General features: G+C 35.1%; 2 protein-coding genes across 2 annotated transcripts in view; one reads left to right on the top strand and one right to left on the bottom strand.

Moving 5' to 3' along the window:
- Positions 1–3,845: 3,845 nt before the first annotated feature.
- LOC122009386 (UPF0047 protein YjbQ-like) lies at positions 3,846–4,695 on the bottom strand. Its single transcript, XM_042565517.1, has 4 exons — positions 4,535–4,695; positions 4,243–4,303; positions 4,049–4,143; positions 3,846–3,946 (listed from the first exon to the last, which is right to left on the bottom strand). Exons 1-4 carry the CDS (start codon positions 4,607–4,609, stop codon positions 3,905–3,907), a joined length of 273 nt encoding a protein of 90 aa, XP_042421451.1. The 5' UTR covers positions 4,610–4,695; the 3' UTR covers positions 3,846–3,904.
- A 7,352-nt stretch (positions 4,696–12,047) lies between these two features.
- The window catches only part of LOC122028922 (beta-galactosidase 8-like), a 48,729-nt gene continuing 47,277 nt past the window's right edge, over positions 12,048–13,499 (top strand). The window contains exons 1-3 of the mRNA XM_042587898.1: positions 12,048–12,241; positions 12,389–12,496; positions 12,909–13,104. Of these exons, the coding sequence (XP_042443832.1) occupies positions 12,101–12,241; positions 12,389–12,496; positions 12,909–13,104 (445 nt within the window). The 5' untranslated portion in view covers positions 12,048–12,100. The remainder of the gene's footprint in view (positions 12,242–12,388; positions 12,497–12,908; positions 13,105–13,499) is intronic.

Here is a 13,499-nt window from a genome sequence, read left to right as displayed (position 1 = left end):
GATCATCCACCTTACGGACAACCATGGAGTAGGAGCCCTAATCTCTGAACCACATTACATCGACGTGTATTGGTTTGCATTTCTCTTCTTGTCTTTAGTTTAGTTTTCGTATTTGTATTTAGTATTAAATTTCCGCTGTGCAACTAACAAATACGTAGGAAGCGACTTATTGGGGGTGTCGTCTATTTAACCCCCCTTCTAGTTGGCCACTGATCTCCTACAATCTCTACATGTGTAATTATGAAAGTATTGAAACATTCTCTAGTCAATGAATCGATGTATTTGGACATCATCAATTCTATGAGACTAGCACGTGTTATACTCCTTGGTCTGACCAAGCAGCTGTTACTAGCTGGAGACATTGAAATATCAAGAGTAAAATGTGGATGCTAGTTATGGTAACTAGTTCATTGGAGTGATCTGCTATAAGACTTCATATGATTCTCTACATATATACGGATATGTCTTGAAGTTTTTATTGCAGCTCAAGTACAAGTTTCCTTCGACTTGAGATATTCAAGTTACCTTGGTCATAGAGACATACTTTGACATCTTAAGTAAACTATCTCCTTAGAGATGTGGACCCGAGATGATTGGGTATAAGTCGAAGTGCTCAAAGGTGTTTGAATAACCCACAGAAGATTCACCACTCCTTGCGGGGAGATGTATATCCTATGACCACTTGTCAGGGTTGTTACTCAAAGCCTTTATAAAATATTATATGTTAAAAGTTTGAGACTCTTAGACACATGATTGGAATCCACAGGAAGAATAAATATTATTTGGGCTAAATGTAACATAATTAACCTAGTGAGGACAGACACATAGATCATATCCTGAATCAAATGAGTATAAGAGGAATGAAAGGAACAAGGCACGACTCATTGTAGCTGCTCAAAGATTCAAAACTTGTTCTGGAATCAACTACGATTTTCTGGTTAATTGTATTAGGATATATACTAAAAGCCTAGCTTTTTGTATGAACATTTATTTTGAAATAAGAATCACATTGGTCAAATGTCTGCATTTAGTAAAATGTAGTTGTCCATTTAATTTATATTGTAGATAACATGGTGTGTTGTGTTACACAGAAGATCATGTTATCAGTTCTTTATAAATTATAAATAGTAGCTCACAACCAAGATGGATTGGGACAAACCATTAAAATGGTTGTAGTGTAATTTGGTACTAGTTTATCTTGACTATAAAATTACACTAGTACACTATGTGTGTATTGAGCAGGAACATTTGAGGTTGTTCCTTTTATACTGACTGCATAAAAGAACATAACCTCTATTATTATGAATGTACGTACTCTTAATCCCGATATAATAACAAACACAGATACTTAGTATTTATTTCTTTAATTTATCAATGGGTGAGATTTATTCATTAAATCAATAGACCCGATAAGTTGGGAAATAATATTATTTATATGGTGTGTTGTTGATTATAGAAGGAAACCGTGTCCTAGTTATCTAGGTTGATGATGTCCCCTTGAGGAGCTCATAAGGATTGTCATGTAAACCCTGCAGGTGGACTTAGTCCGACATGACAATGAAGTTGAGTGGTACTACTCTTGGAGCTAGATATTAATTAAGTGAGTTGTCAGTAACTCATTTAATTAATGGACATTCGATATCTTAAATACAGGGAGATTAATACACTCATGATAAGAAGGAGCCCATAATGTAATATGAGATTAGTGCGGTAGTTTAATAATAACTCTTTAGTGGTATGAGTTATTATTGATAAACTTGAGTTGGGTGTTCAGGTCGAACACAGGAAGCTCAAGCTCATCGGGAGGCCAAAACCAATTCCTCCTCTCGGTCCTTGCTGTAGCCTCTATAAAACCTCGCATTCACTCGTTTTGATTTTCCTTCTTACCCAAATAAGGGGCCGACCACATCCTTGCTTGGTGCCCAAGCAAGGGGCCGACCAAGCCCTCTTGGTGCCCAAGATGTGGGCCGACCAAGCCATTCTTGGTGTCCAAGCATGGGGCCGGCCATACAAGAAGAGAAAAGGAAGTTTTGTTGAAAACAAAATTTTGTTAAAATCTTTCCTTTTATAACTTTCTACAATGGATTAAAATAGAGATTTTAATTTTGCTAAAATCTTTCCTTTTTTTGTAACTAACCATTATAGGAATAAAAGGAAGATTTTGTTTAAAACAAAATTTTGTTATAATCTTTCCTTTTATAACTATTTACAATGATTTAAAAGAGAGATTTTAATTTTGTTAAAATCTTTCCTTTTTTGTAACCATCTACAATAGCAAATAAAAGGAAATTTTATTAAAAACTTTCCTTATTAGCCGCTAGCAAAGATTATAAAAGAGGTGGAGGGAGGTGCCCAAAAACTAGCACAACCTAAGCTCTCTCTCTTTTATTCTCTTGGTGGTCGACCCTCTTCTTCTCTCTTTCTCTCTTTAGGCCGACACCCCACTTCCTCCCTTTCTTCCTTCTAAGGCCAGTGCCCATCTCATCTTGGTGGTCACGACTTGAAGGAGAAGAAGAAGAAGAGAAGAAGCACTTGGTGGCCGGTTGCTTGGTGGAGAAGAAGAAGAAGAAGAAGGAGGCCTCTTCACTTTGCATTCTTTGGTAGCCGAAAGTTTGGAAAAGAAGGAGAAGATCGGGTGTTTTCATCTTGGTAGATCGCCGCCCACACGACATCCAAGAGGAGGAGAGGAATACAACAAAATATCAAGAGGTCTTTAGTTGCAAAGAAAGGTATAACTAATTATTTGTTTCCTCTGCATAATTAGTTTGTGTTCGTTGTATGGATCCTGAAATACCAACACAAGAGACTATCGATTTTGTGTTTCTATTGCGGTCTCTATAGTTAAACCTAAGGTTACTGTAAGAAGTTTAAATATTCAATTTCACTACAAGAAAAAAGCTAAACAACAACGCTTTTTTGGCGTTGTCGTATGTACTTAAAAAGTGATGTTGTAGATGGTGTTGTAGAAAGTCATATCAAAGACAACGCTTTAAAAGCGTTGTGGTTGGTCACAAAGACAACGCTTTTTAAGCGTTGTCTTTTCGTTCTTAAAAAGCGTTGTTATAGATGTTATTGTAAAAATGCACATATCAAAGACAACGCTTTAAAAGCGTTGTGGTTGGTCTCAAAGACATTGTTTTTTAAGCGTTGTCTTTTATTACTTAAAAACGTTGTCTTTTTAAATTTATAAAAAATAGTGTTTTTCTTAATTAAATAGCAAAAATTATAAAAAATACTCAAAATTTACATATAATTGAATATCCACAACCACAATCATTTTTATAATAAGACTATTTAACAAATAAATAAAACTTTATATTATACAAACAAAATGTATACATATTGATCCACTAATTAATTTTGTATCATACAAGTTATCCTTAACTTCATGACAATAATTTTTCAAACACACAAGTTTTACAAAACCTCATCATTGACTCTTCTTTAAGATTGCTGGACTTAATCTTAAAGGATCCATATCCAGTAGAGAGCAACCTATACATCACATTGAAACAAAATGATCAAAAGTTACAAGGTAATAGTGTGAAGTGCTACATAATAGAACAAGTTTCTATGCTTCCTCAAAATGGAGAGAAATCAATTGTGTGCTTTCCTTAAAGAAGAGAAGAACCATTCCTGTCTTATTGAAACAGAAAGATAAAGCATGATTAATAGTCTTGCTGCTATTATTCGAGAAGGATGGTCGCTTGATTAGAAGAATTATACATAGGGAATGGCAATCATAAGCTCTTCTACAATATTTAATGCCAAGATCAGCACAGCAGTTCAATAAATCGTAACTGCTTTATCAGCTGATACTGATTTTTCTGGCAATTGCTAGAGATGAAAGAAGGCTATTTCAGTATTGGGTGTTAATGAAATTGGGAGGCTGCAATTTTCACGTTTACTCACCTTCCAATGTGTGCTTCCACGGTGCAGATCGACCCTAACACAATAAGCAAAGGATGAATCATAAGTAAATCGTCAAAAAAAAAAAAATCCAATTCTATATTTTGCAGTAATCACTAAAGGGATCTATGAATATCACCTCTGGCACAATCCGATTCAGAAATGTTTCAGTGTCGCTCTGAACATCAGAGTCATAATTCTCATTTATGGTGAGAGAAGCACTTGTATGCTGCACTGAACAAGTATTTAACCTTCTGATCAGAAGAACAGCAGCAAAATGCAACGGACAATTTGTTTTTAATAAAATTGTAATCGCAGTCAACGAAAACTCACGGAAAAGATGAGCAAGGCCGCATTTGAAGCCCGACAAATCTTGTTGTATCTCTTCAACAATCTGGCACAACACCAGAAGCATACGAGTTATGTTTCATCACATTTTCCTATACATCGAGCGTCCATCAGTAAGAAATATAAGAGATCAAGTACAACCAAACGCATCTATCGATTGACCAGTGGATCATTTTCCAAACACAACAGGAAAAAAATTGCTTTTTACTGATTAATAAGGGAGATAAAATCAAGAAATGATCGGAAGAAAAAGAGACAGATTTGGGGGCGATTGAACCTTGGGGGTGATGAGATGGCATCCGCGCCTCTGAGCAGGGACGACGACGGTCTTCTGTGCCCACTTGGCGGCCATGGCCTCAGAGACAGCACTAGAAATGCCGGCGGCGGCCACGACAAGTGTACGAGGGCCCTTCTGGGATCTCAAACGGGGGATCGCATGGAATTGCTTCTGTAAGTCCAACAATCTCTTCTTCGAAAGGCTTTCAGCTATCACTCTTAGAGCCATCTTCTTCAACTTGTCATCAACACACCTGGGGTTGTAGGCAATCAAGAAATTTTGTATGAAAACTTTCATACATGTAAATCTCGTACTAAATAATATGTCAATGTTATATATACATGTAATTCATACCGTAAGTGTGTTTATATCGTAACTGACAAGTTTTCTTTAGGGCCAACTTCTACTCAAGCTCTTTAAACACTGCATCAAAATAAAAAAATTGGCATTAGTTCTGTGCTAAATGAAAATCATATTTAGAGGAAAAAGCGGGAGTGCTGTAGATGGATATATTAACCAAGCATATTAATGTTTGACCTGTCTTTACAAGTTCTAAGCATATATATTAACCAAGCATATAACCTAAGAGGAATAAGTTACAAAATGCTACTTGATGTTTGACCTGTCTTTATTGGATTTTGCGGCCCCGGTCTTCTTGTAGCCAGGTACAATGTAATACTTGATGTTGACTCTACCTTTGCAGTTGTTTCGGCTTGAGGAGTGGCAAAGAATGGTGGAGTAGAGGATGGATTTCAGGTATTCATCCATGCCATCGAGGAAATGACTCCAGTAGGTGACTAGCATGTTGACCAGGGCATGCTTGGAGAAGATGACTTGTTTCAGAAGCTTTTTAGATCAAAGATACGAAGTGCATTGTTATAAAACTAGATGCACGAACACTTGCTTATACGGTTCTTGAAATAAAATACATTCGTAACCGTCACTAGCCCAAGCTCAATAAGGAAAATTCACGGTAAATGTGCATAGTATACCTCAGATACTGCAGATGATAGGGAAGGCCAAAAGACAGTTTGACGCAAATATTGAGATTGCCCAAGCCAATCCATGGTACTAATCCTGACAGCTCCTCCAAATCAAGGGATTCACTTCAACTTTCCTAAACCAAAGAAGAAACAGATGGATTACAAAAGAAAACAATTTGCACCATCAAACTGAAACTTATAATAAGCCTTAATAAATTAATGAAAAAAGAATTGTTTAGAAGTTCACTGAGAAACATATGAAAATACAACAAATGCAATGCAAAAAAAAATAAAAACTAGTATCCAATTAACTTTTTATACTTTCAGATCAAAAGGTCAAATTTATATACTTTGGTTCATGTTCAAGCAAGAGGATAACAATCTCATCGACAGTTAGTATTTCCTTTTAATATAGAACACTAAAAAGAAGGAATATCAATGATGAAACAAACCTGAAAATGCGAGCTACTGAGGCAGCGAGCAATCTGCTTGAACAAGGTAATCATGCAACGTTGGAACTCTGTCGTGAGCATCAAAGACCAAATATTACCAAATATTAAGATCACTGAATTGTCTGGACCACCACATAATTGAAGCTAATTGTCTGGAGTTGCAGGAAAGAATAATCAAAAGTAAAGTTGTTCCCAACCTCTCAAGTTCCGATTCATGAATCTTATGCTTTAATTCAAACTAAAACAGCACAAAGAGAATGCTCAAGGAGACAAGGAGCTTTATTTGTCACCAATCAAGTGGGAAAACATAATAGAAGCTTCAGAGCAGTGGTCTGGGGAACAACTTTACTGGCCCTTGGGTTACTGAAGCTTACAAATTGCTTACTGCCAAGAACGTTTCAAACCTGGTTGATTTATCTGCATCTGTTCTATAGAAACTCTAGCTATCACCTCTAAGTTCTCAATGCATTCACCATTAATTGATTGCAGCAAAAGGAAACCACTGCATGTAATAGACTTTTCGACTTGATCTCTTCTCCAAGTAAGAACATTTCAAACCTAGATACCTAGTAAATCCACATCTGTTCTATATAAACTCGTCACCTCTAAGCTCTCAATGCATTCATTCACCATTTACTTCCTCAATACATGCTCTAGTACTGAGAATTCAAGCTATGCAAGGAATGGTTGTTAAACTCCTCATTGCACTGCTTGCCTTGGCTTCCTCACGCAAAGGGTATGCATGCATGCAACTTTACTCTCGAAAACTAGAAGATATATTGAAGTCATTATCAGAAGAACATGAAAATTTACTTACAATCTTGTGTACTGTGTTCACCAAATCTTCACCTTCAAACTCTCCTCCTTTGTTGGCGCGTCCTTTCTTCCACATAATAGCTCTATTGATGTCATTATCATCACATAATTCAGTCCCCTACAACAAAGAAAAATCAAATAACAAATGTGAAATAATTTAATGTGAATCAATTAGAGGGTTCTTAGAGGAAATATATTTTAAAAATACTTACAGGAGGAAAGAAGGCACTACAAATTAGCTTAAGGGGATCACACTCTGGTTTAAATTAGCTCCTTATTTTATCATGTTAGAAGCAAGCTTATTAACCGAGCTTGATTAATGAGTATACCTATGCCCCTGACCCTGAATGAGGGGAATATTACAATATAGAGAAAGGATAGGCATGGAGTATGACAGGTTGTGTGGCTAGATTGATGCTTATTGAGCATGTGCATGCTTTAAATGTTTGTGCCACTAGCTAAAAGAGTAAATTTTATTGCTTAAAAGAATAACAAAATGTAAAATTGAATAGTAAAAATTCCTAGTACCAACCAAGAATAAAGGTATATATGAAGCATTAAATATAATCCTAAGTTAGGTTCAAATGCGCAAGAAATCACAAAGATTATGCTGAAAAACAGATCATTTTTAAGCAGGACATAATTTTGGAAGTCTAATTAAATCCGATATGTAATTATACACTAAAGCATTATATTTGCCCATGTAGAAAATCGCATGCAAAAATTGTAATCTGCAAACTAAATTGATAAGATTTTAACAACAAGATAAAACTTCATTATTGGAAAAAAGAAAGAAAGAAAGAAAGTTCGTTCTTTTGTTGTTAATTCCAACAAAGGAAAAATGAAATGAAAGGCAACGATGAGAACAACACTTGTTAGATGTTACCCCCAACCAGAACCAGCTAGCCAACCAGATGAGATCGTTGGAACATTAAAACTCTGGTCAACTCCAAGATCCAGCAGCTCTATTCTCTCTACAATGAAAGCAGGACCCTTTGCCGACCTAATATAACAACGAACAGAGGTAAGTAACTACTGCTTTCTAACATTACTTTCTGTCAAAAATTGACCAACCAGATCAGCAAGAAGGGTGTTGAAGAGAAGGAAATGGTTGAGAGGTTTACCTTGGCTTAGTTTACGAATTGGGATGGAAGTCTCTGCCCTGTGCAAAACCCTAGCAGGAAGGCCTGCACGGTACAAAATTATTTATGATAGATAGGTTACAAAATCGAAAATGGGGCCAGCACAAAAAGGTAGACCACGCTCGTCCCCCCGTGCGATCCCTTTACTACACCATAACTGATCCCATCTCTCTCGACTTGGAGGAGTTGGGCCGGCGTGAGGAGTTTTGCGTGAGGAGTTTGGGTCGAGATTAGGGTTCAGAGGAGATCACGCGGCAAGGAGAGGAGAAGGCGCTCGTGGAGAGGAGAAGGAGAGGAGAAGGCACTCGTGGAGAGGAGAACTCGTGGAGAGGAGTGGTGAGGAGAAGGCGCGCGCGCGTTGAGGGTTTAGAGTTTAGCAAAGCGAGGGCTGCGAATTTATTTTAAGTGAGTTTAGGGGAAACATACACAACACTTTAAAAAACGTTTTTTAAAAAAATGTTGTCTTTGACCATAAACAACAACACTAAAGACAACACTTCATTAAAAACCGTTGTCTTTAGTAAAAAGTAAATACCATAGACAACGCTTTTCACTAAAAGCGTTGTAAAACAAAGAACGACAACGTTTTTATTAAAAAGCGTTGTCTATTGGGTGTTGTTGAATGCAAAAATTCTTGTAGTGTTTCTTTGAAAGACTTTGTCTAGGAAGTGGTGGATGATCTCATACCCAAGAAGGCCGAGTGCCTCACCATGTTTAACCTGGAAGCCAATCTTTGAAATAGATATTTAATCAACTTTTGTAATATGGTTTAACTTCTGAAGAACACATGGGTTGAACTTGGAGTAAAAATGTTAAGTTCCGTTTCCAATACAAGTTTAACTTCTGAAGAACAACTTGGATTAAAAATGTTAAGTTTCGTTTGCAATCCAAGTTTAACTTCTGTAGAGCACATGGGCTGCTAGGAAAAGTTATGTTCTTGTACAAATTTTTGAACAAGGGAAATAGAACGGAATTCCAAGTAGCACCCAATAAATTGAGGATCATAATTTACTATTAGGTATCACTCATGATCGATCCATAATTAAATAGTTAATTATGGATAGCTAAGAAACTATTGGGTCACACGTACTATGAGTATCTGAAAGATGTAAAATAAGTTTGAGAATTCAATTTTCAAATTAAGAGATAAGATGTTTGGTTGGACCAAACAAAAGATAAATATGGAAAGATATTTATCGAAACAGAAGTGCAAATGAGATATGAGTATTGTAAAATATATGATTTTATGATGGTTGGATAATAAACCAAAAGAGGTTTGGTTTAGTTATGAAACAACTTGGTTTAATAATAAACCAAATATATTTGGTTTAATTATGAACCAAATTTATTTTTAATGGTAATGGATCGTTTTGGTTTTGCTTATTAGGTTGAGGAGATAACTTGCTTCTCAAGTCATGTATAGGTTTATAAATACTCCTCTATGAGGAGAAATATATTAACCTAGGTTCATTAGTTTAGGTTTTTGGAAAACCCTAGCCACCCTTTCTCTCCTCTCCCTCTCCTTGCCACCGGGCACTAAGAAGCCAAGGGAGATTTTTCTTTCAAAGCTTCTCCGCTTCTTCTCCTCTTGGATAACATCGCCTCCATGCTTGGCTAGTACCAATCGGAGGTGAACCTTGTTACTTACTGGAGTTGTCTTGAAGATCTCGGCGTAGATACGAATGGAGACGAGGTTCGTGAATATCGCTAAAGTTGATGCCCTTTCCCTTCACATCATCCGTAAGATACGCTTAGAGTAATTGTTATTCTTTTATTTCATAAAATTTTATTTTGCGCTTATGTCTTCACGCGTTGTATCTTGTATGCGTGGATGTGTGTTGTAATAAATTAGGAATTTATTATATTTTTATTTTTTCGCTGCGCACGTTTTGTGAAAACATCTAAAGCACGCATTTACGTTAAACAAATAACTCCAACAGTTAGTGACCCAAATCATGAGGATGGAAATATTCGATAGCTAAATAGTTGCTAATTAAGATTAGTGACCGGTTAGCAACGAATATTTTTGTCACTAATCGGGGATGTTTTGTATTGAAACATTCTATCACTTAAGGAGGTTAATCTTAATAACAATTGTGCTGTATGGTGTTAATTCAAATGTTAGCTCACGACTTAATCCACTAAATATATGGATAAAGGGGAGGAAATATAAAAGAGTAATTTTTATATTTAATTATAATAATTTAGATAATAATAAAAATTATGTAAAACACAGTTATAATATTGAATATGAATTATGTAGAAAATCTTTATTGATTAGATAGAGTCAATTATGAGTTTTGTCATTTTTTTTTAAGTATTATTATCCTAACAAATCTCAGGAGAGATAAGGAATATTAAGTTTAATTAATTAAAAATTTGCATGTAGTTGACAAACATAATTTTGTACGTAGTTCTTATTAGAATAAATTTTTATTTTCATTTCCTAGTCAAATATAATTATCTAATTACTCATGATATTTTAAGTATAAAAAGTCTAAAAATAAATATAATTCTTCTTAAATTCAGTACATTAAACTAGAATCTAGTATATTTTTTATCAAATTGAGCACGATTTTTTTTCCACCTCAATTGGATGAAAAATATACTAGATTTTCTTTAAATGATACTCAATTGGATAGAAAATATACTAAATTTTCTTTAAATGGTGCTAAATTTAGGAGAAATTATATTAAGTAGGAAAAAAGTCATACTCAATTTAATAGAAAATATACTCGATTTAATAGAAAAATACTCAATTTAATAAAAAATATACTCGATTTAATAGAAAATATACTCATTCTAGTTTAAAGTGCTGAATTTAATAGGAATTATACTCATGTTTAGATTATTTATACCTAAAAAATATGAAGGATAATTTTAATAGAAAATATACTCGAATATACTAGATTTTCTTTAAATGATACTCAATTGGATAGAAAATATATTAGATTTTCTTTAAATGATACTTAATTGGATAGAAAATATACTAGATTTTTTTTACATAGTATTGAATTTATGAGAATTATATTAAAACAGGAAAAAAATAATGCTCAATTTAATAGAAAATATGCTCGATTCTAGTATAAAGTATTGACTTTAAAAGGATTATACTCATTTTTGGACCTTTTGTACCTAAAAAATTTGAGGGATAATTAGGTAATAATATTTGCATGAGAGAGTTGAAGCAAATAAAACTTTGCATAGAGGGAGTGGAAATAAAATTTTTTATGAATGATGATTGCATGTAAAATTTAAGTTGTGATTGTGAATTTTTCTCTACTTTACTCTTTAATAATTAATATTAATAACTTTATTATACATGGACATATAAAATGTGAATATTTATTTATCATACATTTTTGAACATAATAGATGTTAATTTTATATTTTTGCGAGCATTAAAATTAAATTTACAGTAAGATAAATAATCTTGTTACTAAATTTGATTGTCAATCAAAATGCTGAATTTCCAATTAATTTCAAACGCAGAGCTTCGATTGACTGTAAAATGTGGACTCGTCCAATTCCTTTCTATAAAAAAAAGAGGAGATTAATGATAAATTAAGCAGCATGCTTCAAAAGTTTTACCACCTGTGAAATTTTCCTTAAAATTCTGTTTAACTTTAAGAAGACGTTATAAAGTTTTGTTTCGACTTTTAGGATGTAATACAGATGATGAACACATGACATTTCTATAGGGGTGGATCCAGTAGGGGGTGGCATCGGCGGTCGCCCCCTATTGCCAGCGATGGAACCCCTAATATTATGGGATTTCACTGATGGAGATGGAGGATACCGCCCCTTGTTTATCATGATCATCCCTCCATACTTGAATTCCTGGATCCGGCACTGTATCTCTGATATAATAATCAGAAGTCGATTTTCAAGAACTGATGATTTGAAATTTACCTCACCATATGTCTGATGTCTATGTGCCATATATATTTTCTTCCATATCCCTGAAGTTGATAGTATGAGAATTGTTAATATAGCAAATCTATATATTTGATAAACTTTTGTTTCGAGTTTAAATAATATATTTTTTTAATTATTTTTTAACGCAATTTGGGCAAATATAATTTTACCTTTTTATTGACATTAATTGTCGTTATATTATCGTACCACAATGAGTTGTCGAAGGGATCAACGCTCGGCGGAGACTGTAGCGCGATGGTGGTGCTGAAGAGTAACCTCGAGTTACCGCTCTTTATCTTCGTCGTCATTGTCACCACCGGAATCGTCTCCTCCTCGTCCTCCTTGTCTGGCCTCTCCTCCTCCGGTTGCGCTTTCCACCGTCGCTATGGCTCTTCGGTAACGCCTACTCTCAACTCTCATCTTGTTAGTATCAAAACCTCTGCGTAGGACCAGATCTTGACCCAGAGCTGAAGCCCTAGTTCTACTTAGTTCATCTTAGCTTTTGGGGATGGTGTAAAGTGTGTTCTTCAATTGTTGGTACAGGCAGCCTGCAATCGGAGGTTTTGGATTTCAGATGACATGTTTTGGAAGGATGGCAATCCTTTTAGGATCATAGGCGGTGATGTGCACTACTTCCGTATCCTGCCGCAGGTATTCCGTTGTTATTGTGCTTTGTTTTACTGGTTAAAACACCCTACCGCGGTTCGTCATTCAAGATAGTGCTTAATTTTGCCCGCGAAATGAAGTGGAAGTTGTTCATATTAATTTCTGAGATCTAACTGTTCCTGTTATAATCTGTTGGTTTAGTTCACACTCCCTCCTTTTTCAAGCTTCCAAAACTAGATTGCAAATCATTGATTTATTTGATACGTTTCATATATTTTAGTCGCCTTTGTTAAATGAAAAACAGAAAGATATCTATGATTCTCAAAATTTATTGTTAATAGCCAAATTGGAAGATTCATACTAGTTGTTTAAACGTGCATTTTCTCAATCATACATGGCTGTGCAGCTTTGATATGCAACAATTGTATTTAAGGCCTTGTGCAATGTGTTTATGCAGTATTGGAGAGATAGATTGTTGCGTGCTAAAGCCCTTGGCCTTAACACAATCCAGACATATGTTCCGTGGAATTTGCATGAGCCAGAGCCCAAAAGATGGGTATTTGAAGGCATAGCAGACATTGAATCCTACTTGAAGCTTGCTCAGGAGCTAGGTTTTCTTGTTATGCTTCGACCTGGGCCATATATATGTGCAGGTAAGTGTAGTTAATTCATTAAAGTTGCTCAATCCATGCTGAGGGGAAATCATTTAAGCTATATGCGTCTGTTCTATCTTTTATATGCGTACTTTTTTCAACATCTGTATAAAGTAACTCCTGCTGACAATTACTGACATGTCCATTGATAATTTCTAAGAGGCATGTTCTTGAAGTACTGTAGGCTAGTTGAGGTCAAACCTATATTAAATATCAAACTGCAGCGACCTACATTTTAAGAAGAAGATGATATTTACTGTCAAAATGATAGGTTTTATTTAACCTGCACTGTTTATTGTACATGCTGGAATAGGTGAATACATTGATAGTTCAGAATTTGCTTTGTTAGCATCAAGGAATGATATGTCTTTATTGTTGGAACATGGAACGGCGGG

This window comes from Zingiber officinale, chromosome 1A (assembly GCF_018446385.1).
Source record: "Zingiber officinale cultivar Zhangliang chromosome 1A, Zo_v1.1, whole genome shotgun sequence".
NCBI classification, from domain to species: Eukaryota; Viridiplantae; Streptophyta; class Magnoliopsida; order Zingiberales; family Zingiberaceae; genus Zingiber; species Zingiber officinale.
This window is presented reverse-complemented; position numbering and strand designations above follow the sequence as displayed.